Below are 26,221 nucleotides of genomic sequence, written 5' to 3'. Positions count from 1 at the left end.
ACTACAGAGCAGTCATCACACACTGCACAGCAAAACGGAAAACGCTACATCCAGCGCATGCACATCGTAATGTTTATTCCATAATGTAAATGCATTTAGCATTTCTGAAAAGACAAAAAAAACTATAAAAGAAAAGCACATTACAGTAAAACACTCAAAACTCTTGTACATCTTCAAATTAAACTGATGACAGATTCATTCAGCCTCAGAATCATGTCTTTGTGCAGCATCTGCCCAAACATCTGAGACTGTGGGAAGAGTCAATATGTAGAATCCATCAGTCCATCATTACATGTTCTTACACTTGTTCTTGTGCAATCAGAAAGAACACTTCAACATTCACAACAATCACAAACAACTGAATAAAATACAATAATTTTTGACACGTAGATGTTATATATATATATATATATATATATATATATATATATATATATATATATATATATATATATAAATAAAATTCTGACATTCCCCAATGGATCATTGTCATCTTTACATGAAAAATAAGTGATATTTTCCCTTCAGTTAAAATCAGATGTTGGTGACGTAGAAAACACAATTTTAAAACATAGAAAAGATTAGTTTTATTCCCTTCCTCAGTCTGTTATGAACAGATATAAACTTTGAAATAAGGGTGTTTGATCAGGTTTTTCCTGTTCTACACTAATTTCCTGGCTTTATTTTCTCCAAATATTACATACATTTATAAAACAAAAATGTATTAAATTATATATTCAGATCTTCACCATCGTGTAAAAAGAAAAAACAGACATTCAAAATTCCCCGTTCAGTTTTATCTTGTTGTACGTCAATCACTTCATACATGAATACAAAGAAGAGAAAAAAGATATTGTTTGACTCTGTTACAGATGATGTTAAACTGCCTCAATCACATTTTTTCCCCCCTATTTCCCTGCACTCATCGTCTTCCTCATGTCAGTCTGTGATTTCCCACAATTCTATTGAAACATTTCCAGGAAGTAACAGAAACAAGAAAATGTTTCAGAATAATATCACTCCTGTTTTAACATTTGTCACAGTTTTATACATTTCATCCCCATTGTTTGTCCAATGTTTTTGTGCAAAAAAAAGTTGTTTTATTTGAAAAAACAGATAAAAATTCCAACTTGTTATGACACCTAAACATGTCTCTTTTTCCTCAGAATTACTTTATTATATTTATTTCTATAAATTACATAAGTCACAATTTGACAAAATGATAAAAACTGGAAAATTCTGTATTTTTTCCAAACGTGTGCCAGTTAATGTCTATAAAAAGATGAAGATTCACCACACGTTGAGTCCTTTCTACATCCGATGCATTTGTTGATCATTTCCATTTATACAAAGACTGGAATGTGAATCCAACCTGATGATGACTGACCAGTTTCAGGTGGTTTGGAATAAACCATCTGATAGAAAAACATCCTGATTCTGTGAATAAAGTGACTCTGATCTTTAGTTTTACATTCATTGTTCCATGTGACAGATTGACTTTGATGTTTTTACCTCGTCTTTCTAAAACTTCATGAAGTTTTAGGACGTGCATGAACATCTGATCTTGATTTATGTAGAAAAAGAGGATGTTTTGAAGATTTTTCCTCACGTTAAAGCTGTGGTTCAAGGTTTGTTTCAGTGTCAGGTCTTGTCCTGATGGTGATGAATCATTGTCCAAACATCTGCTTTAACAGTGTTTGTATGAGGTAAAAACTAACCCACCTGTACTCGACTCCTCTGAGTACAGACACATCTGTCCTGGCCTGTTTTAGACAGAAACCAGGTTCCTCAGGTTCTTCAGGTCCTTGTTCTGGACCTGCTGGAGACTGCATTCATGTCCTTCATCCTGTCTCACATTAAACGTCTCCTCCATCGTCTCCCGATGGACACGTCCTCCGTCCGCTTTCCCAGCCTCGACGGATCTTACGCAGTCTGAACGCCAGACAGGGCAGGGCCAGGAGGAGGCGGGACACGAGGACACAACAGGGCAGGATGAGGGACAGGACGAACACTGGAGGGAGGTAGAACTGGTAGGATGACGGTTTGAAGGCGGAGTCCCAGCCGAAGAACAGGACGTGGACGATGGACAGGGTCAACGCCACGTAACCGAGTCCTGACTGGAAACACAAAGAAAACAATGGAGACATGAAGATGAAGAAGGAGACACAAAGAGGACAACGGCAACATGAAGAAGACAGTGGAGATATAAAGAGGACAAACAAAGAAGAGGACAGAGACACAAAGAGGACGATGGCAATAGGGGTGTACGAAAATATCGGTTCTGCAATATATTGCCATATTTCATTTCACAATACTGTATCGATATTAAAAAGTACTTTATCGATATTTTTAGGTATTTATTCAAATGCAGATATTGTGGGGGTTTATTTTTGTTTTTCTTTTTTGTTTCTATTTTATTTATTATTATTTAACACTCTTTTATTAAATAATGTTAGTTCCTTTGTTGGGATTGCACAAAAATAATGTTCTGATGTTAGTTCTGAACTAATAGAATATGAACATTTGAACACGATCTTAAACTGTAATGTCTGTAAAACATCATTTAAGTTTTAAAACAGGAACATTTTGTGATATAACATTAGATCCTGTTGTGATCAAATAAAAATGTGTTTAGTATTTGTGCCGATTTCTGGTATAACTCAATTCTTCAAGGAAATAATCATTTAAAAAAAAAGAAACAAACAAAAAATTGCCTTTTTAACAGTATCATGATATATTGTATTGTGATCCTAGTATTGTGATTTGTATCGTATCGCTAGATTCTTGCCGATACACACCCCTAGACGGCAACATGAAGAAGATGATGGACAAATGAAGAGGACAACTGAAAACAAAGAGGACGACGAAGATACAATGAAGACAACGGAGACGCAAAGAGGACGACGGAAAAACATAGAGAACAACGAAAACACAAAGAAGTCGACAGAGACACAAAGAAGATGATGAAGATGCAATGAAGATAACGGAGACACAATGAAGATGATGAAAACACAAAAAGAATGACGGAGACAAAAAGAGGACAACGAAGATGCAATGAAGACAATGTAGACGCAATCAAGATGATGGCGATGCAGCGAAGACCACGGGGACACAAAGACAATGGAGATGCAATGAAGACAACGAAGACACAATGAAGATGAAGGAGACGGCAGTTAGCTTTCTCACTAAACTAAATGTTGAAAAATGAAGTAGTTCTCGTGCATATCACTCAACACTATTGATACCATGGGGGTAAAATCTGGCCCACCTCACTTTAACCCTGGATATAATCCAGATTTTGGCCTGTAACAGCCTGTTTATTGTGTTAAATTAAAGTGTCCTACATTTGCAACCTTGTCCTCCAAAAAATATTTGCCCAGACTCTGAAAGCTGTAAAGTCTGTGCATCACTAAACCCCATGAATCACTCAGTACCATCCCGAATCTGACCTGAACAAACGTAAACTCCCTCCAGTTCAGAGCGTTTCCCACCGAGGGCAGAGACGTCAGAGCCAGCAGAGCCAGGACTCCAAGTCCCAGAGTCCCACTGGACAGGTACAGGTCAGACCTCCAGACCTGCTCCTCCACCCATGAGTTCTCAACGCCAGCCTTCACCTACAAACAGCAGGTAAAAAGACGATGAAAACCCCTGACATCTGACAAACACCGAGTTTAAAACATTTATGGGTTTACAATGTAGATGCACTTAAAGCAACCGACCAGTTTGATTTGAGCTTTTCTTTAGTTTTTTGGGTTTTAGGAGAAAAACTGATTTACAGATGCTGAAAAAAAAGGTGGGAAGAAAGAATGTACATAAAATAAAACCAGACTGAAAAGCACTGACTGTATTGAAGAAAAAAACCTGTTTTAGAAAACACATTGTTGGAATGAATGAGTTTTATGTCAAAGATAGAACATGTAAAACTCTAAATAAAACACACACTAAAGGAAAACAAAACTGGTATTATCTATATTATCTATTTATGTTTAATATTTGTGTTGATTTGCAGGTTTTAGTTTTCATGAGAAGATATTATTGTCACTAAAAACTAAACTAGTGTATTTCTAAAAATAACCACAGAACTAGAGGTACTTTTTCACTAATAGCTGATGGTTTAATGCTGTAATTACAGTGTTTCTGATGCTGACATTAAGTAATAAATGAGTAACTAAGTCATTGATAAATGTGCTCATATCAGTCAGTATTGATAAATATCACGATAAACGTCAAATTATTCATATTTCTTTTAAAATTTAAGGCTGATTATTGGCCATGAGTGAAAGTTATAGACACCAGATATTTATTTGTGGTTTTAGTTATTTGTAAAAGATGAAACTGTTGTTAGATAGAACCACACAGGTTTGTTTCTTTTTTTAAAAAATGTAATCAGACTTCTTTTTCTATGACCATGATGCAGCATCACATAATCCCACTTGTAGACTCAGATTTAAGGATTTAGTTCTTATTTTCTTGATTTTCTTTTTTCATTTTCCTCACTTTGACTGAATGTTTGTGTATCTGAGTCCTGATTGGACCATACAAACAGTCTAAAATATGATTATTTGTGTGGTTAAACCACCCGGTCGTGTGGGCATGGTCTTGGGTCTAACCTGGTGAAAGGCTGCATTGGTAAGGGTATAACCCGCCGCCCTGCGTAGACTCAGACACAGGCTGTAGACGGCATGGAGGACAGAACAGAGGAAGCTGAGCAGACCCAGCTGCTTCCTGCTGCACATCCAGCGGTCCAGCCAATCAGGGAAAGGCTGGTATTTGGTTCCTCTGCTGAGCTGGAGAACGGACGCCACCACACCTGGATGACAGAGAACATGTTCAGAACCATTTGTGTTTCAAAGGAGACAAGGTAAAATGGAGGAAAACTGACCCCTGACGAATCTCAGTTCAACCACTATTCGTGATGCGTTTAAGGACTTTCTACAAACAAGACAAACTGATCAAACCAACTCTTATTTAATTGTTAACTCTGTAACACAACCATTTAATAAAGCTACCATAACTACAGTGGAGTATATATGCATTTCTTTTAAAGGTGTGTCTGTGTAACACTGATATTCCCAACTCTGACCAGCGGGGTCAGTCTGGTACCAGAACACATTTTACAACTCAGGAAACATTATCAGTGTAAATATTTTACCATTTGTCTCAACCGAAAATGCAGCATTCACGGCCAAATGAGGTGTTCAGGTACCGGCTGCTGGATCTAAACCTGTGACCTGATTCCGCCCTGTTCTTCTTTGAATATGGATCCAATGAAATGTTTTCTGTTTTTTACAGCTTCCGATTAAAATATGAAAACCTTTGCAACAGACATTTAGATTGACTCCAAGAACAGAAATAAATGGAGAGAAAAATGAAAATTACAGTCCAAAAAAATAAAACCTGGAGTTCAAGCTACATTTATCAAAGGTAAGTACAGTTTACAGTCTGATGTAAAAGCTGGTGTTGAGGTTTACTTCTCATTTTTTCTGTCTTTAACATGGTTTGACTCATTACCAGCTTTACCTGTCACAGGGGTTTTCTTACTATAAGTAGCTTCATGCCAAATTAATATTCCAGACTCTGACCAGCAGGGGTCAGTCTGGTACCAGAACACACTTAGAACCAAACCACCAATAATTCAACCCTATGTATCCACAGACTGTATCAGTCACTGAATAAAGTATAAAACTCATTGTTTCCACACATCTGTATCATGGTATCAACTTTTGTTCAAAAACTAAAACTTATACATTTATAATATTCACAGCATCAGCTGATAGTTTACATGATAGCTCTGTTCGTGTAGCTCTGTTTTTAGACAGGAAACAACTACAGTAAAACCACAGATCATCTTTGTTTTCTGTTCAGTTTGTGTTGTTAAAAGCTGCACTAGATCTGTTTGGAATCAAACAAACAAGGTCAGAATTGTCACAGTTTAGTCTGAGCCATGGATCAACAAACAGCAACTCAGCACAGATAATAACATCCCATAATAAATTTATGCCTTCATAAGCCTCTGAATCAAACTCCATTCTTTTCATTTACAGCTGTGTCCAGTGGAGAAAAAAATAACTATTTTTATCACTTCTTTTCTTTGAGTCTGACAGTTGTTTCTTTATGGTTCTCATCCTCAACTTGGCCTTGAGTGACTCACTACTACCTCTAGTGGTCACATAAATCCCCCAGCCCATCACTGGAAAAACATTAACTTCTTTGGTAGAACTTCACAGATATTTATTATAAACACTAATGATAATTTGTAATTTTTAATATTTGACAGCAGAAATACAACATATAGACCCTCTAAAAATAGATCATATGTCTAGTCTTCATCATTAACCCATAGAAAATACACTAATAAAAAGAGAATGAATTGCACTGAATGAAAACAATGGAATGAACCAAAACAGGCTCTAACAGTGAATGTGATCTCCTCCATTTAACTCTAATGCATGTGTGGATCGTGGATGTGTCTGTGGTTCAGATGTACAGTCATGTCATCTGTATGAAGGAGAAAATGAAGCAGCCAATCAGAAAGCTCCTTCAGACAACATGGGGTGGAGACAGAACTCTGGGTTTTGGAATTTCTATCTTTTCTGGATTAAAAAAAAATGATAAAACAGAGCCGTGGCCAGCACAGTGGTATTAGTGTAACAGTCCTATATTCTGTCAGAAGATGGAAATGAAAGGGATTAGATTCCGACTGATGACATTAAATACAGATGATACCAAACCTTTGTCAAACGTCCATTTGTAAAAATACAATGTACACAGCAGCAACAAGAGGTTTTAGTCAATAAACTGATCTCTGATGAAAATTTCACTTTTTCCCTTTTCTAGTTTGTTTTTGGGGTTACATCACATGCAGAACTGTGAAACATCAACATATTCCAGTCTGATTGTTCTATTTTCAGTTTGTCTCCAGGTTTATTAGAGAAGTGAAACTGCTATTGTGTAACTGAGCGTTTATACCTGAACATTTAGAGCAAAACACTGACCATGAACACCCCATCATCCTCAACCTAAATGGATTCAATTTGGTTTCAGAGTAGAACCAGACCTTTACCTCCTATGTCATGTCCTGGATTCTCATGGATAAATCACCTGAAAACTCACAAAATCAGTGACTTTTAATGGTTAAAATTTCAAGTTCAAGGCTTCATTAATAAAAAGAGATATTTAATGTTCTCATTGTCTTCATATCCGATTATTAACCATTACACTACTGATCAGGTGCAGATCTCTGTGCTGATGGTCAGTATTTTCTATTTTTCGTACCTGGCAGGTAGACCAGAGCCAGCGTAACCATGGCAACAGCAGGTAGCGTCTCGTTGACAGTGACCAGAGGGAGCTGGTACAAGTTATTCTGTCCATGATCCAGATACGGCAGCAGAATGCGCCTTGTACAGCTGTAACCATAGAAGAAGAGGAAGAGAAGGAAGGAGGTCAGGATGGGACCCCCCCAGGATGGGAAGAGGAGGAGGGGGGCCTCCTCAACGGACCCGGAAGAGCCCAGACCCCCCACATCCACCGGGGTGAAGCCGAGGCGACGGGTCAGCTGGACCACTAGGGATTTAGAGTCGGAGCAGTCGCTGCAGATCAGAACCTGAAGGAAACCAGGGCATCGATCAGGTTCATCCAACGTCTCAGCCTGAATTTACGAGGTGACCCTGAACGTCACATGAGAGCAGGGTGATGTGGCTAAAAAATTCAATGTTCAATGATGTTTGCCTACTCTATGTACGATGTGAGATTTTAATCAAATGTTTTCTAACTTCATGGACTGAAGACAAAACATGATACAGGAACATTCTTTATTTACTAAAAGTATGTGTCGTATCTGACTGGAGAAACACATTCATTTAGATGTTTGTGTAAGTTCTCATTTGCCCAAGCCATCATTCTTCTGATGCCCCCACAATCCAGACCTGAATAAAGCAGAAGATGGATGGATGGATGTTTGGAACAGGAGCCTCTAGTGGTGCTTAGTGGTATTACACTCTGACGTTCAGACAGTGGGTTATACATTGTTTTTTTTCTGACCTGACGGTTCCCGTCGTGCGGCCCGTTCTGCAGCGCCCACGCCGACAGGACGTTGAAGCCCTTCACCACCGGAGTCTGAGGGAACATCTTAGCGAGTTGCTCAGCATTGGACGGCCCCTTCCTGTTCAGCCCGGATGCGTTACTCACATCCACCAGGACCTTCCCCACCAGACGGTCCCTCAGACCCACCAGAGACCCGTAGTGTTCTGGGAAAACAGCAGCAAACACCAGGCGTTCTGCTCCATCCACGGCCTCTGTCTGTGACTTCACCTCCACCCCATCAGGAAACGCACCACGGCGGACTCGGCTCGGGTCACGGCTGCCCACCACGACCCTGAACCCGGACGCCACCAGACGAACGCACAGCGAGCGACACAGGTCTCCGGTTCCCAGGATACCTACCACTGGGCCCTGGAGGCCTTCGGGGAGGAGGAGGTCTGAGGAGGGGGCAGGAGGGGACAACAGGGGGGTGGTCATGTCCTGATGCATGATGGTCTGAAGGAGGAGGGACAGGGTCATTACTAGTCAGATAATCCAGAAAATAAGAAGAAACACCTGATTCACTGAGGATGGAAAGGCCTTCCACCTTCATCAAACACTACGCAGAAGGTTCTGGTATAACTTCACCTACTTCCAAGATGGAGGGAGAGAGAAAAACGAGCAACAGGTCAACAACTCCAGCAGCACTTTTCCCTTTCCACCAACATTTCCAGGAACTTTTATTTCCAGGAAGTTACGCTACGTTTACACTGCAGGTCTTGATGCTCAGTTCTGAATCTTTGCCTAAATCAATTTTTTTTGCCTGGTTGTTCACATTCTAATGTAAATGTGATACCATCAGACTCATGTGTGAACAGTCTACAGTGCTGAAGTGAGGACATATGCATCACACTGTGTTTATGGAAGTAAATATGGATCTTTCCAGGTTTCACCTCCTCCACAACAGAATTGTGACGTCTGTCATATTTCAATGACATAAAATGTGGATGTTGGATGAAATGTGACATGACTGTCACATTGAAAAACATCAGATTAATCTGATTTAGCATGAGATATGAAAGGTTACATTCAGACAGCAGGTCTTATTGCACAATTCAGATTTTTTGTGAAATCCAATTTTTTTGTGTACTCGTTCATATTACACATTAAATGTGACTTCTATCAGCTTTGAGCATCAACTGAATGCGAACAGGAAGTGACCCACATGCACAAAAGAGGTCCTGACATAATACCTGACCACACAGGGACATAATGGGTTTACGGAAGTAAATATATTTTTAATGCCGCTCCTCCTCCGGGGACACAGAATTGTGATGTTTGTTGAATTTCAATGACATAAAGGTCAGATAAATGCGACCTGGCTGTTCAGACTGAGGTTGCATTACATTGCAATTCCTGGTAATCTGTGTGTTTTGCATTTCTACCTCAAAGTTCTGGAAAGTGTATTCAGATCAGTCAAAATGATAAATTGTAGGCTGGTCAAAGAAACTGCACGACACCTCCAGTCCAGTAGGTGGCCTTTATGGTGGGCATCATCATCATCATCATCATCAACATGATCCCCTTGATAAAACTAAACACAAACAGCTCCAGGAATAATCACCAAATCACTGACACTGAAAACTAAAGTGTGTTCTCTGAGCTGTAAACTTAACTCTATGGTTGATTTATAATCAAACATATAAAAGTCAGCATCACATTGACATTTTCAGAGAAAACATGTCAACACACCAACTGCTGTTGGTCCTTCGCATATTTCTGATCATCCTACATCATGAAAATTATATAAAAATCTGACAAGATAAGCTTCAATTGGACCTGTGGTCTAATTAAAAGAGGAAAAACTTAAAGACGGAGCAGATCTTTCACTAGAGGATCAGAATAAAACCAATGAAACAGGTTAGAGTTTGGTTCTGTGTAGGACTATGGGAACCAGGGCTTTAGGGATGAGCATCTAGTGGCTGTCAGTGGTATTCCACTGAAACACTGATCCTGAACATTCATCTAAATCCTGAACCTTTGGATGTAAAACTGTCACTAATGACGATCCTACAGTAAGAGTCACCTGAAGAACTTTAATATTGACACAGCACTTGTTTATTATAGAGCTGCAACAAACAACTCAATAAGTTCTACAACAAAAAACAATCAGTTTGAGTAATTCTTCAAAATAAAGTAAATTCCACTCTTTTCAATTTTATTTACTTACTTACTTATTTCCCGTCTCTGTCATCTTGGTTTTTGGAAACAATTTCAGCGTTTTCAAACAATTAATCAAACAAATAAATGACAAATAAATCAATTAATAGTCAAGTAATAATTTGTTGCAGCTCTAGTGTATTATAGTGTCGTACATCGTATTTGAATTTTACTCACACACAACACTACACGTTTCTTTCTACTGTTAAAGGAAACATCTAGTAGAAGTGTTCCTGTCAAACAGGATTTATAATATTTCATATGTTAATGATAATAAACTGGCAGATATAAGTACTGAACGGCGTTGGTCTGACGTAAACTATAGAAATGAACTATATAAATGAACAGAGGGGAAAGGTTAAATAAAACATACATTTACCGAGACCAAGTGTTTTAATAAAACTCATGTCAGTTTCAGACTAGTAGCTGAAACTCAACTGTAAACCCTGCATTTAATGTTATTCTGCCAAAACACTAAGGCTTATAAAGACCAAAACAGATAAAGTGGTGAAATTAACCCGAGTCCAGTCATAAACCGCAAAGTTTAACGATTTAACGGGTTAATTTAACATGTTACTTCTATCTTTAACTCCAAAAATGGATGTAAACAGGTTTAAACACCAGAAGCTACAGATAAAACAGATTGTAATTGAATAAAATACCTTTAAACATATTCTTCTGAAAAATTTAAATGTAATAAAGGTGTATACTTACTCACATGATAAGAAAATAAAACCACACCGGGTCAGACATGTGATAAAAACATCCTGCACTTCACGGACGGTAACTTATATAAATGTCCTTCACAGAACACCGTACAGCTGCCGGTCACGTGTTAGGGAGACGACTGCTGCCTTCATGAACACACGGAAAACTCATATATTTTACATTCACGTACTGTTTTTGAATCACTCCGGTATTTTATTAATGATTTATACATGAGAACCAAAGAATGAACGGAAAAAAGTCATTTATCTTTTTCTCTGTGTTTTTATTTCTACTGTACACGTTTACTTTGGTGTTAAATTTGTCTATTTTACCATATGTATAACTGAAATTTAACAATATATATTTTGTAAATAGAAACAAGACAGCCAGGTTCAGCAACTGTCTTTCCAAATGCTGACAGACTGCTGAATTCAAAATAATATGAGGAACCGAATTCAGTCGCCTCATCCGAGAGTCTGCAGCCACAGTCTCAGGTTCTTCACCCAGTGTTTCCTGCGGTCCGTGAACGCCTCAAAGCTGACAGTAGGAGATAAGAGTTGTAGCCTGTTAAAGACAGATGATAATGAATGTGTGTTTTAAAGATGAAAACCCAAAGAAAACACACTGTAACCTGGAACATAATCAGATTAAAGCAGGAAATGTCTCCCGTTGTGATCGTCAGCAGTTTTTCTTCCACAGAGCTGCTTTCTTTTCACTTTGGCCGTGATCCTGGAGTCCGTGAACGCAACCTGAGGGAAAATACAGAATGAAAACAGCCTCAGCTCCATCCCACTACAACCAGAAGGAAACATCAAATTCACATCCTGCAAATCCAGAAACAATCAGACTCTGAGAGCAGAGGAAATATTAAAAAACCTGCAGGAGAATGATTGAAAAGACCATTGACTCAGAGTGTCAACAAATAAAAGAAGTAGTCAAAGTAGTATAAGCAGTACTTCAGGAGAGTTTCCACTGATCTTTACTTTACTGGAGTATTTGTCTTTCAAAGTGTTTGTTTTTACTTCCTACATTGAAACTCAAATATTTGTACCTTCTCTACCTTTAAGGCTTTAGTTTTAAGGCATTTGAGGTGAATAATCTATTATTTTATTTCATATTTGCCTGACTTTCTAATCAGTTTGGGACTAATAAGAACATTTCAAACACTCATTATATCAAAAACAGGTTCTGAATGCTGGTATTTATGAACCAAAGTAGTTAATGTTATTGAACTGGCAGAGTCCGACATCTTTGTGTTTTAAGAGGTGGATTAATGGATCATTTCTACAGCTGAGATGGAACAAATTTAATACATGAACCCACCAAAAAATGCATGGAGGCTGATCTAGCATCTCTTCATGAGTCTGTAATTACTCACAAGTTGTTCTGTTTGGTGGCATTTATTCATTTGTTATGTCCTTATACAAACATGTGTCTGGTATTTTAGGTTTTGTGTCTCTGGTGTGTTTCACTGTTAAGAGGCTAAGATAAAATATAGAAATACATGCAACAAGACGAAAATGACAGAAAAGAGGCGAGAAGATGAAAATAAAGCAAAAACTATAAGATGAAAAAGTGAAAATCATGTAAAAGACAAAACATAAACATTTGATGTCTCTGTCATGGTTTAATGTTTATTTTCCAAATGTTGGATTTGGAAAATTAAAACAAAATAAAATAAATATGTGAGCTCAGAGTATTTGTTCAACAAGACAAAAATGCTAACCTCAGATTTTTATACTTTGTGGACATTTCAGAGCCTAATCCAGTATCTGGATGTTCATATCAAGAAACTATGGACCTCATATAAGACTATTTTCATATCTGAACCTTTTTCTCACTTGTTTTAGTGCGATGGATGCTCATCAGTTTAAAAAACTGTCAAATACTTAATAAAACACAATGAATGAACCTGTGTGACCAGTTCTCTTACATCACTGCTACAGTTTGCAGTGTTTAAAGGGTCTATATGTTGCATTTCTACTGTCAAATAATAGAAAAATACCTAAAATGATAATATTTACAAAAACTAAAATTATAATATTTATAATGATGATTGTGATTTTTAAGGCTAAAAACTCAAAAAAGACTGTTCTAGATAATTTGCAAATGCCCATGGTCCTGTGACTTTAATAAAGGAAGCCTCAAATCATCGCAACTTTCACTGCAATTTTTTGGAAAAGCTGCCACAAAATCAGGCATTTTAGGCCGCAACAATCAAAAAAAATCTCGCAAAATCCTGGAGGGACTGGTTACATTGTAGAGAAATGAAGTGAATTTATTTCCAAAAAAATGACACAATAATAAATAAAACAGACAAAACAATGAACAAAATAATCTCAAATTTACAAAAAGTGACTCAAATAACAAGCAAAATGAACAAAAAATGAATATAATTTAAAACAATATAATAAAATGAACAGAATAAACAACAGAATTTTAAAAATCAACAAAATTATTTTAAAATGAACAACAACATTTTAAAAAATCAACAAAAGTATTTTAAAATGAACAACAGAATTTTAAAAATCAACAAAATTATTTTAAAATTAACAAAAACCTCCAAAATTGACAAAAAACAATGGGAAATGAACAAATGAAACTATGTGATATTATTATTTTTTGCAAAGTTGCCATTTGTTGATCCACAGTTCAGACTAAACTGTGACAGTTCTGACTTTGTTCAATTCCAAACAATCTTTAGTGCAGCTACTGACAACATATTTGTAATTTGAGGAATCAATACATAATGATATATTTTTACTTAATCAGTTTTTATTTCAAAACTGCTACCAAGTGCTTAAAGTTAGTCTTATTAAATAATGAAACTGTTGTGGTTTATGAACATGAAGCAGCGACAAGTTTGTTGAAACATTTGTGACTGGGTTTGTTGGCTTTGTTGAGTTGTGAACATCTTTCTGTTTTGTTCTTCAGTGAATGAGACTGGTGACCATAGGCACAGGTCAAAGGTCAAGCATGCCAGGAGCAGAGGCAGGCTGGATGTAGGTGATGTGTTTTCACAGGTGAACCTTCCACTGGCATGCCTTTTCTTTTCTTTTCTTTTCTTTTCTTTTCTTTTCTTTTCTTTTCTTTTCTTTTCTTTTCTTTTCTTTTCTTTTCTTTTCTTTTCTTTTCTTTTCTTTTCTTTTTCTTTTTTTTTTTTTTTTTTTTCTTGCCAGAATAGTACCATGGGCCACCATACTTGATACTTGACACCCTGAATACCTAACCCTTTTTCACAGCTCAACACCATGGATTCATGAGTGGTACCACAACTGCACCATGGCTCTTCCTCAAAAAATTCTCAAAGGAGCTTGTCACACTATACATGTGAAAGTGACTGAAGTTTGCCCCCAAATGGAATGTGCAGTGTGACAAAAGCCACATGTCAGCTGCAGGAAAGAATCAGACAGGGCCAACCAAAGAGAAAGAGATCTGCCCGAGTAACAAAGATGGTAAAGTCAGCGGAGGATGTGGGAAATGCACTGTACCTGTGTGGAATGATCCCAACCAGACACAGGGAGTTTAGTACAACTGTATAGACTGAAGAAACAGAAGGCAAGAAGAGAGAGAGGAACTGCACCGTTTCATACGAATACTCACTCACTCACTCACTCAGTATATTATATATAAAAATATTTTAAAACTGTTAAAAATGTTCAAAAATGATAAATAAAAAATATCATCAACATGAAATCATTCTTTTGAAAATCAAAATATAATACAAGTGATTATTTTTAACATGAAAAAATGACAAAAGTGCCATTAAAACACACTGATTTTAACACGGGTCATTTTTGACCCACTTATGGAAGAGTGGAGGGTCCAGTCACTCATGCATTTAAGGTTTAATCTGTTCATACACATGTAATACTACTATCAACCAGAAGATGTCAGCACAGACCAGTAACCAGCACCACAGGTCTCATTGTGAAAGCCTTCAGTATATGGATAAAACCTGCAATAACTAGTTTAGTTTTACTTGTAAAGATTCTCAATAACGAACCTCCAAAGTAATACATTTTTGGTTTAAATTTTTTAAAACCTCTATATTTTCATCTTGTTGTTTATATCTTTTATGTGAAACTTTCATCTTAAAACTTTATAATTATATTACTGTGATGTTCTGTTTGTGTTAAACTCAACTACTGTTATCAGTGTTTTAATTGTATGTTTATCTGTACTTTATTCATATGTTGTGTATATATATCTATATCTATATATGTCAAGACATTTAATATAAAAAATACATCTGCTATTAACTATTTATTATTACATTTTGCTTTTAATTGTTACATTTTTTATTTTAGAGAATTCAGTTGAAGATTATTTTACCTTCATTTATAAATAAATAAATAAATAAAGGTAAAGGAAACTTGTATAGATGGTCCCATAGACTCCAATTACAAACTCAGAAAAAGTCCAAAAAAAAGTAGAAAACTTAAACTGCGATCATTTGAAGAGTATAAAACATGAATATATTTTATTATTTTGCTAATCCATTAGCAGTCACACAATAAACCATATTCATTTTTAAATATTGCACAGTTTCTGTCCATTTGAATAAAGGGGCGGGGCTTCTACAACCTTCACTGCGTGCCAGATTCAAACCCTGGTCTCCCACGTGTCAGGTCAGAACACTGGTGCTAAGCCCACAGGGTCAGGTGGTGTAAGAGCTCAGATGAACAGTGTTTGGAGGAAGACAGGAGCAAAGAACAGGAAACACCAAGCTATCACAGCTGGATAAGAACCAGGGAACAGACAGGCAGATGTCATAGTCCAAGGACCAAGGACACGTAGTCAGGAACAGGCCGTGTCGAAACTGGGGAATCAGACAGAGAACAAATGCTGCAGAGTCGTGCATGCTGAGAAGACAATCTGGGAATGAGTGAGTGAACTAGAGCCGATGAAATACTGGCCAGATGATTAGGTACAGATGGACAGATGGGAGCAACAGGTGGAAATAATTATGGCTGACGAGGTGTAGCAAGAGGGAGGAGACAGCAGTGAACACTAATCTAATCTAATCTAATCTAATCTAATCTAATCTAATCTAATCTGATCTAATATAATATAATATAATATAATTAATCTAATCTAAACTAATCAACTCTAATCTAATGTAATCTAATCTAATTAATCTAATCTAAACTAATCAAATCTAATCTAATGTAATCTAATCTAATCTAATTAATATAATCTAACCTAATTAATCTAATCTAATGTAATCTAATCTAAACTAATCAAATCTAATCTAATGTAATCTAATCTAATTAATCTAATGTAATCTAATGTAAACTAATACAATCTAATCTAATCTAATTTAATATAATATAATATGATATAATATAATATAATATAATATAATATAATATAATATAATATAATATAATATAATATAATATAATATAATATAATATAATTAATATAATATAATATAACCTAATCTAATTATATTCAATATGACATATTCTTACAGAGAAACAAAACACAAATGTACAGCTGTTAATGGTGTCCAAACCAGATTCTAAAGTGTGTTTTTTTGTTTTTTTTTAATTTCTAGTTTGACAGTTTGTTCATTAGCTATTTAAAACAAGTTCTTTTTCACTATCAATAACCAAATATGGATGGAAAACAATTAATGACTAGTAGTTGTAGAATATGGTCACACAAAGTAATCTTTTTTTTTTTTAATGACTAAATACAATCAAGTTCTACTGTGCAAATACTTAATATGTAGATATTTTTCAAAATGAAACATTACTGAAGCTTGTACAAAAGTTGTATTAAACTAACTGTCTTATGTAATTACAGAAACCATGCACTACATACAGGGTTTATTTGCAATTTGATGATTTTAATTGACACTTTTATTCCTGAATTTATTCCATTATTTAAATCTTCTGTTCAGCTCCCTTTGCTGGGCTTCTTTGGGGCATCACAGGTGACCATTTGGTTTGTTCTAGCCTCATAGAAAACACAGGGACACATTCACAACTGTGCTTCTCCATAAGCTCATGGCACATTATGGTTTAAGAATTATAAATGTAGTAGACGTTAGAGAATGACTGAATAAACTAAGAACCTTTGCTCTGTCAAATGACGACAGATTGAGTTAGACTCATCATTTGATCCTGGATATTATACTGGATTTAAACTAAACAAAACCCCCAAAAAAAGCCATGTTTAGGATTAAAATTATGCTCACAGTTTCCAACCACAGAGCGAGAGGAAGCTTCCCTGACCATGATGTTCAGTTACCGGCATAATTTTAGCAGCACTGAATTTAACACACGTGAGAGACAAGTGTTGTGTGTTAAAGCAGTGAGATGATTTACTGGTAGTGGCTAATTATACATGTCGGCGGTGGTTTTTCCTTGCAGTTGAACAGGACATGTGTACAAGGCGCCCCACCTGGAAGACGTGTCACACCGACTGAAACTGGTTTCACTGGAAACTTTTGCTGTCACATAGTGTCACATCCTTCAGCAGGCCTCGGCACCACATTGGGCTCCGGTGGTAACCTTCATATGGGGATTCATCATCAGGTCAAAGGGCTGAAATGTCATTCTGAATTCACTAAAATGAGCATTTTATAGCATGTGGTAAAAGTTTTCCCAAGAGCACAGCACAGATGTCAAGTAAAATACATCGTTTATGCTTGTATCTAAATATCCCTCTGAGAGATACTGGAGGTTTGTTATGTTGATGCAAATTTTGAAGTGATTAGAGATTTAGACAGGTTATAGATCTACTGAAACTCTAAATATCTGAGATAGTTTTTAAGAAAATATGCCTAAAAGTCTTATGGAAAACAGATTTTGCCTTTTCTTTACCCCAGTGGTTCCCAACCTTTTTTGGCTCGCAACCCCATTTTAACGTCAGTAATTTCTGGTGACTCCAGACATTTAAAACAGAGACATTTTTTTGCTAAAATTAATTTGTTATTGATCATGTAATAGTTTGCTATACAACCTTGCAAATAAACGTTAATTTATTAAACATTTAGTCTATATAATGTATATTTTTATGGACGGAGGCAGAAAAACCAGGTGTAGATTACTGCACAAAGTGAGAATTTGATTTTCCTTGGTCAGGATATGTACAGTCAGTCCAGCTTGGATTTACAAGGCTGACAATTAATACTGAACAAACAAGAACTCAAATTATGAATTATGAAAGAGCTGCAGCATCTGAAACCGACCACAATGAACATTTGAAAGATAAACAGTACCACAGTGCTTCAGTTTCAGCTTCACAGTTTGTCATGTCCTTTATGGATTGGGATTGTCTCTCTCAACCAAGGTTATAATAGTTTTGGATTTTTCATTATAGTTTAGTTTTATTTAGTTTTGACTTTTTTTCCCCTAATTCAGTTAGTTTTAATTAGTTGTTAGAGCAGGTTTGCTAGTTTTTATTAGTTTTTGTTATTTTTTAAATGCTTAGTTTTAGTTTAGTTTCTTTATATCTTTTCTCTTCTTCACTGTCGAATTCAAATAAATCCCAGACAGGACTCTGCTGCTTTCTCCCAACTTTAGTCTCCATGTTTCCAGGTAGAGTGGGGACCAGAAGACACCTAAACAACAAGTGACGAGAAGTGACGGACCATTAAATATCATATGGTGCCAGCTGCAAAAATTGCTTGAGGGAAATAAATCGATTTTATATCAATCCGACGTTGACAAAGACGAAAACGAAGAGAACTTTATCCAGAATTTTTATGTTTTAGTTAGTTTTGTAAACATACAATACAGTTTCAGTTAGTTATCGTTTTTTTTTCTTTTAATTATAGTTTTCATTTATTTCATTTAACGAAAATGTTTTTACAACTCTAGTTTTCGTCATTTCGTTAGTTTTTGTTAACGATAATAACCTTGCTCTCAACTCATCATATATTTTTTATTAGTAAGTTGTTTGGTTTTTTTTTTTTTTTTTTTTTTTTTTTTTTTATAAATTACTAGAAATTTCAGGCGACCCCATTTGAATTCCAGGCGACCCTATGTGGGGTCACGACCCCAAGGTTGAAAAACACTGGTTAACCCTCTTGAGTCGATGAACCGCTGGTACTTTCAAATCAGATTTCCTGAAGTCGTTTCTCCTCTTGCAGCGTGCACTTTGGAAAACAGAAACAGCTGTGGGTCACAAATTACAGATGTTCAGTAGCTCCTGTGCTTAAAATGTAAACTTTCAACTGTCTTAGTTTTACAAAACAATTACTAGTACATTTTAAGCTCATTTGTGTTCATTTCCTTTATTGCATTGAGCAAAAATAGACTGGAAAAGTGCAAGAGCAGCAGAAGGCAAAGGTCATACACCAGGCAAAGCACACAAATAACAAAATTCCATCATTATCCTCATCTTACACACATTCAGCCTCAGTCCGCCCTCCTTGTAACGTCATTCCTCCACGGCTGGAGCAGGGTCAGCCAGTGCAGGTGTTCTTGTTATCCAGATGTCATTCATAAAATAACTCCATTGTGCCAAGAGCTTGTCTGTGACTTGTCAGCTGCCCTCGGTTTAAAGAGACGGAAGTATTTCTCGGAGTAATTGATGGGAATTATGTGTTCTGGCCAAGCGCTCTCCACTGCATGCATGTTTAAGCTATCAAAAGATAAGAGAGGAGACGTTCTGATTTACACAGAGTCTGGAGTGAGCCATCGTTCCAAAAAGACGTGCCTCACTTTTCTGGTTGCTATTAAGAGTTTGTGTATGAAAAGTGATTTAAAGTTGAAAAAAAGAAGACTGAAAGCTTGTTGACTGTGAGAGGCAAAAATGCAGGTTCCAAGGTTTGAAGATTGTAATTTTCTCAAGGGTATTTCCGCGAGGACCGCTGAACCTCAGGCTGGTTCTATAACAGAAAACTTACCACACAATCTGCCCAAAAATGAAATGGTGATGTTTGACAGTTTATCTGATTAAAGAGCTCTCTTGAAATGGCAAAGGTGAATAAAAAGTATATCTCAACTGATATGGAAAGTTATCTTTTTTTTTTTTTTTTCAACATAGCCTGTATACACCTTTATCAAACTGTGCTAGAGAACCATTGGAGGTACTGTCAGACAACTTATACCAGCAATAACTGAAGCAACAAAACAATTTTTACCTTCATTTTGGACTGAAAGAGTGGTTCTCATAAAGCACAACAGTTTCATCTTTTTTCTGTAATCTCTGTACACTTAACTACTGTTACGCATTTTATATTGGTAAGAGGTGAAACCTAATTTTTGCTCAGTGGCTACATTGGTATGTATCTGCTGTTTTTTTTTTGTTTTTTTTTACATTAATATTCATGAAATTATATCTAGTATCTAAAGTTGCCCCATAAATGTAGTAAAAAAAAGTGCAATATATTCATCTTTACATAATACTTCAGTAAAGTACAAGTACCACAGAACTGGATTTAACTCTCAAAGACCTGCACAGCCCACAGCCACAAAAGCATCTACTGATCTAACATATTTAGAACAACAACACATTTTATTTCTAAGTGCCTTTCACAAAATCTAACGACACTGTACTGCAAAGGATAAAAAGACAATAAATAAAATACAGTAATAGAGAATAAATGAAATACAAAGAAAAAAGGAGAGAAGAGGAAAGGAAAGGAAAGGAAAGGAAAGGAAAGGAAAGGAAAGGAAAGGAAAGGAAAGGAAAGGAAAGGAAAGGAAAGGAAAGGAAAGGAAAGGAAAGGAAAGGAAAGGAAAGGAAAGGAAAGGAAAGGAAAGGAAAGGAAAGGAAAGGAAAGGAAAGGAAAGGAAAGGAAAGGAAAGGAGAATAGCATTACAATAAACTGTGATAAATGTAGAGTATTTGGTAGTCACAACATTAATAGTTGTTGGTCTTTCGTTACATTCTCTCATTAAGGTAAGTGTCAGATTAAAACCATATCATCCAATCTGGCTGAATTGCTTTCCCACACACATCCGATAGAGGGCAGTGTTCTGTGAAACCTCAATAAAAAACTTGCCAACATCTTATTCAGTAGGACAAAAACCAACTATGATCTATGATGAATACAGGTGAGAATATGTTTCTGTCTATCAGTTCATCCAGCTAATATGAACTAATATTAAACAGACAGAAACACTGGTTAGATGTCATTTCTTTGCAGAATCCACGTCCTGTCGGAGAGTTCCCATCACCTTCCACAAACTGTAGCAGAGCCAGAGCCTCCTGCTGTCAATCGGAGTTTCAGATGGGAGGTTCCCCAGGATGTGGGGAGGATGTGGGCTGCATCCAAATGATATGTCCTTCTATGTGTGTGTGAGTGTGTGTGATTGGTAAGGACAGGGGGAGGGGTGTTATCATTGATGTGTGAGTCATCCTGACCCTTCCCTCCTCTCCCTGCCCTTCATGTGGTGTGTGTGTGTGTGTGTGTGTGTGTGTGTGTGTGTGTGTGTGTGCATGTGAGTCCTTGTATCCTGAAGCCCTGGCAGTGTGTTTATGCAGCATTTACATACTTTCAATGCTAGAAAAACACTGCAAATGTATGTTCTTTTTATTTTGCATATGTGTGTATGATTGCACAAGTGCCCGGTGTGTGTTTTCAGTGTGTGTGTGTGTGTGTGTGTGTGTGTGTGTGTGTGTGTGTGTGTGTGTGTGTGTGTGTGTGTGTGAGGTTGGTAAAGCAGTGGTGAGTCATCTGCAGTCCAGCGTTGCCTGTTACCATGGGTCACACACAGCAGGTACCCCACCTCCCCATGTGCTTCTTCTTTTTTACCCACCTATCTTCTTCATCTTCCTCCTCCTCCTCCTCCTCTTCTTTTTCCTCTCTGACTCACAGATGACTCCCCCCTCCATCACCAATGACATCATCACCCCCCTCCCTAACACTTTGTTGTGGTGAATCATACTGTACGTTGAGATTTTCTCTCCTCCCGCCTTACCATAAAAAAAAAAAAAGAAAAAAGAAAAAAAGAAAAAGAAAAAAAGCAGCAGGGCAAACCTGAATGTCACCCGATAATTCATAAAATCAGACCTGAGTCTCTGGAGTACTTACTGCATTTTTCTGTTTGCAGGGTTAGATGCCACTAATTATAACATATCATATTGACTTAATCACAGGAATTAGATACATTCATATAGTGGTTAATTTTGTCACGTTTTGCAAATTAGCAGATATGAATCACAAATCCAAGAATTCAATTTTAGGTTTTCGATGCAGACACAAATGTCTTCTTCACCACAATGTAAGCCTGCAAACAACCTCTTTTCTTTTGTTCGATTTCTGAGGGATTATTTTTTTTTTTTGCATCTTCCTGAATCATACGAGCTCTGTGGTTTACTGATAAAAGCCTGTAAAAAAAAAAAATCACACAAGCCACACATTCTTCTAATTTTTTCATTTCTGACACCCTCCGCAACCTCCAAGAACGTCCACAGGAAATATGCACATTTAATTGTAATTGTGTCACATCCAGATTTTGCTGCCTTTAAAAATAAAAAAAATAAATTGTTGCTGTCACTTCCTGGTATTTTTGGTAATCATCTATTCACAATAATGTAATGTCATCACATCTGTCCCTCTACTTTTTCTTGCTGGGTAGTATAATTTAGTCTATAATATGAAAAATGACCCTTGTTTCTCACTTTACTGCTTACTGTCTCAGACTGCTGACGAGTTAAATCCTGCAGGACGTTTCTGTCTGAATGTCATATAAATCCATTGTGTTGTCTGCACAATAGTGTCTTTGAACGCCCGTGGTTAATAAGGTGCTTCTATAACAGATGCCCAGATGTATGACTTCATCCTAGAGTGAATGTGAAGGCATCTTTTGTATTTCTTAATTGTCCCATTACAAAAAAATGCCCATAGATTATTAACAAAAAAGTCGTGATAATAATGTGGCTCATGCTTTTGCATTGTATCATGTGGTATTACGTTATGGTGCGATCTATTCATTTCAGTATTTAAACCTCTTGTGCCTAATCCATCATGGTGGAATTCAGTGTTTTCCTCAATATTGTGTTGTGTTAGTGACTAATTTCAATGAGTTGTAGTAGTCAAAATGAGTCCCTTTTTAAAGGTCTTGGTTCTGTCTTATACTTGTTCATATTTGGACTTAGTTTTGTTTCACTTCCAGACAAGCACACTCTTTATTTCAATACTAGTCAAGGCCACAGCTATGAACACCTCATTAAATTGCCTGTGCATTGTCTGATTTATCAAAAAAAAAAAAAAAACTTTACTCATTTCGAGGTTGAAATGTTTGTGGCTGCCTAGAGGAGGCACAGGTCAAATTTTATGTAGGACTAATATAATTTGGCAAGTTTAACTGCCAAGAGTTTACATGTAATGTAACAAAGGAAAATGCACAACAGTGGGTAAATTCTGAAATGCATCCTAGAGGCAACAGCTCCAAAATGAAGCCAGTGCAGAAGTATCTTAAACCTGTACTGTGTGAGAGTGTGGGTGCTTGAAAAGAATGGGTATTTTGGCTTTGTCTACTGTAAAATGTGTTGCATTATTGTTACATGTGTTATTTATTGTTTGAGTCTGGGCTCCTCTCAAAAAGCTCTTCAGCTTACCAGGGTGTCTCATTTCACATAATGTAAATGCAAAATGTAATGCTTTTTATACTTGGTTCTTTAAATAGATATGTGAATAAATGAAATGAATTCTTAAAATTGTAATACCACTGGTGACCACTGGGGTTGGATCCCATAGGTTTGCACTGAACTTCTCTGAAAATCCAACATTAATTATTTTTTCTTTTCACAGCTCCTTCTGGTCTCATTTCTTTATTTAGACCCTTGAATAATTGGTCTGGACTATCTTTAAGTTCTGCTTTTGTTAATCAGATCATCGGTCAAACTGAAGATTTAATGTCTTTTTAATGAAAGGCTTCGATTGACAGGTCTGTATGACCGCCCACTCATCTGCTGAGTCAGTTTTGTTTTTTTCTATTAAATAAAACAGACAGCTTTACTGTTGTTGTAGTTAATATGTTCCATTTACAAGACTGTGAAATGACTTTGATAGGCAACGTTTGATTAAGAATACTGTTTACAGGGTTAGTAAGCTTGTGTCTAGCATTAGCTCATCAGTGGTGCCTTGCAGACAGCCTTGACCCCTCATACTTCTGCAGTGCTACACCTTTTATTCAAATATGTCCAGCTACAAAAACCCAATATAGTGATGCAAATAGGTTGTTGCAGACTTCAAAATGGCAGATCATAAACCAGAGTTCTCTAATTGTATATAGTCTACAAATACAGCAGACTTCTGTCAACACTTAGGGATCAGTAAGAATGGTAGTGTAAGTGATGCATGCAAAAATAGGTAGCTAACATCAGCAGAAAACCCTTCACCTTGCACCCAGTGACATTTACTGAATATTAGCCACATACATCCTGTATATTTCAGGATGGTGCTTGCTAGCTATTTGCCAACTAGTTAGATGCACAAGCTAATGTAGTTGGCACATATTCAGCCCTGCAAAGAACTGGTGACATGTCCAGAGTTAGTAGCTGGAATAGACTCTGGCACTGCTGCAACCCTCTGGAGGACCAAGTGGTTCTGAAAATGAATGAATGAATGAATGAATGATGACAGATAAAGCTAATCCAGAATGAGTTCTGATTAACAGATTGATGAGACAGGACAAGTTGTTCAGTTTCACTCATAATAAGAAATGCCAAGGATAATGTTAAGTACAATGTCTTCAGATTATATTTGTCTGGCCTTGGTCATGATTTGGTTTTAGTTTAGGCTGCTTTAACTAAACACTATGCTTAACATACATATTAATTGCTCAGAAGCCTATAGAGCTCAGATTTAGTCTATATTTAGGACAAAAAGCCTTTTTCTTAATCGGACTTCCTTCAACAGCTGCAATATATTTAGAGAGGAGTGAGATTTTAGTACTTCTTAAAATGCACTTTCTGTTAAACTATAAGACTGATGATACAATATTTAGCTTGTACTCTATTACTTTGTTTAAATCATTGTGTATTACAAGTATATAGTATTATATCCTGTAAGTGCTTTGTCTGTTATTATCTATATAAATGTGAATTATATTCTATTGTATTTTGTGAATATACAACCTATCTGATAACACAATGAACAACATCATGCTGAACTATGCGTTTTTATGTTGTTCTGGTCCACAGTATGTGCGACAGACACAGGTTTGCCTGCAGCAGGCTTTGTGTTCATTCTGGTGCTGTGAATCCACCTGCCATCTCTCTCGGCTCGCCAAGCTTTTTGTGAATGGAGACTTCTCCTTTGCTGTGCTTTGACAGGAGGATGGATGAATGGGAAGGAGCGACGGACGGATGAATGGGAGAGAGGGAGGGAGTGTGAGATGGAGGCTACGTCACATTACGTTTCCGCAGTGCATCAAGGGAACTGGTCTGTCTGTGACTCATACTGTCAGGATGGGGAGGGCAGGAGATGGAGAGAGAGTGAAAGAAGGGCAGAAGGAAGAGGAGGAGGAGGAGGAGGAGGAGGAGGAGGAGGAGGAGGAGACACATGGAGGAAGATAAGACAGAGGGAGAAGGAAAGAAGGGGTCTGGTCTTTTTTTGTCCTAGCTTTCTTTTCTTTTTTCCTTCCATCTCTCCATCTCCTATCGCTGATGTAATACAGGTGACCTATTCATCCCTCCTCTCCTCTCCTCTCCTCTCCTCTCCTCTCCTCTCCTCTCCTCTCCTCTCCTCTCCTCTCCTCTCCTCTCCTCTCCTCTCCTCTCCTCTCCTCTCCTCTCCTCTCCTCTCCTCTCCTCTCCTCTCCTCTCTGACTGGCTGGATGCATGAATGAACAGGCCTCTCTTCCTTTTTTTTTTTTTATTGCAGTGGGGGAGGGGATGGCACAGGAAGTCATGAAGCAGACAGGAGAAGAGGAAAGAATGAGTGATAAAGGAGAAAGGGAGGGAGGAGGGAGACAGAGTTCCCATGGCATCTGAACAGATACCCATTGACTACTGATCTCATCCTTTACGTGTGAAGCTGCTGCTATTGTCTATTTAGTCTGTACGTGCTCATGTGTGGACATACAAGGCAGTGTACTTAATATATGAATGAATGCAACCTTGTTTCATTCATTGAAAAATCCATGTGGACATTCTCTGCCTTGCAAGCCTGTGTTTTCATGAGGAAGGACGGCATCTGCATATATGTTTCTATAGCATATATGATTTGTAAAAAGTTGCCTGCCTTTCACATATTTTTATCTGTATCCAGTTGGTTTTTAGTGACTTTCTATTATACAAACTCACACTATGTCTTTGTAAGGTGCTGTAGTTAAGATATGAAAAGGTGGAGGAAAGTACT

General features: G+C 37.0%; 1 protein-coding gene across 3 annotated transcripts; it reads right to left on the bottom strand.

The window, feature by feature from the left end:
* Positions 1 to 799: 799 nt before the first annotated feature.
* On the bottom strand, positions 800 to 11,027 carry steap3 (STEAP family member 3, metalloreductase). Of its 3 annotated transcripts, XR_003937242.1 has the most exons (7): positions 10,954 to 11,027; positions 8,041 to 8,535; positions 7,276 to 7,603; positions 4,611 to 4,810; positions 3,450 to 3,614; positions 1,557 to 2,117; positions 800 to 1,512 (listed from the first exon to the last, which is right to left on the bottom strand). XR_003937242.1 is itself a non-coding variant. In XM_030153698.1 (6 exons), the coding sequence occupies exons 2-6, from the start codon at positions 8,527 to 8,529 to the stop codon at positions 1,857 to 1,859; spliced, it is 1,443 nt and encodes a 480-aa protein (XP_030009558.1). In that variant the 5' UTR covers positions 8,530 to 8,535; positions 10,954 to 11,027; the 3' UTR covers positions 800 to 1,856. The 3 variants fall into 3 exon arrangements, 2 of the variants coding, with proteins under 2 accessions (XP_030009558.1, XP_030009559.1); XM_030153698.1 differs by having other exon boundaries at positions 800 to 2,117; XM_030153699.1 differs by having other exon boundaries at positions 800 to 2,117; positions 10,958 to 11,026.
* Positions 11,028 to 26,221: the final 15,194 nt, after the last annotated feature.

This window comes from Sphaeramia orbicularis, chromosome 14 (genome assembly GCF_902148855.1).
Source record: "Sphaeramia orbicularis chromosome 14, fSphaOr1.1, whole genome shotgun sequence".
In the NCBI taxonomy this organism is placed as follows: domain Eukaryota; kingdom Metazoa; phylum Chordata; class Actinopteri; order Kurtiformes; family Apogonidae; genus Sphaeramia; species Sphaeramia orbicularis.
Note: the sequence above shows the minus strand (reverse complement) of the source record. Positions and strands in the feature narration are given on the sequence as shown.

Excerpts from the sequence above, each read along its gene's own strand:
- steap3 (XM_030153698.1), bottom strand. The coding sequence starts at position 8,529 with ATGCATCAGGACATGACCACCCCCCTGTTGTCCCCTCCTGCCCCCTCC. Across the intron at positions 4,811-7,275 it reads GGCTCTGGTCTACCTGCCAG|GTGTGGTGGCGTCCGTTCTC; the intron begins GTACGAAAAATA and ends TCTGTCATCCAG. Across the intron at positions 2,118-3,449 it reads GGGAGTTTACGTTTGTTCAG|TCAGGACTCGGTTACGTGGC; the intron begins GTCAGATTCGGG and ends TTGTGTTTCCAG.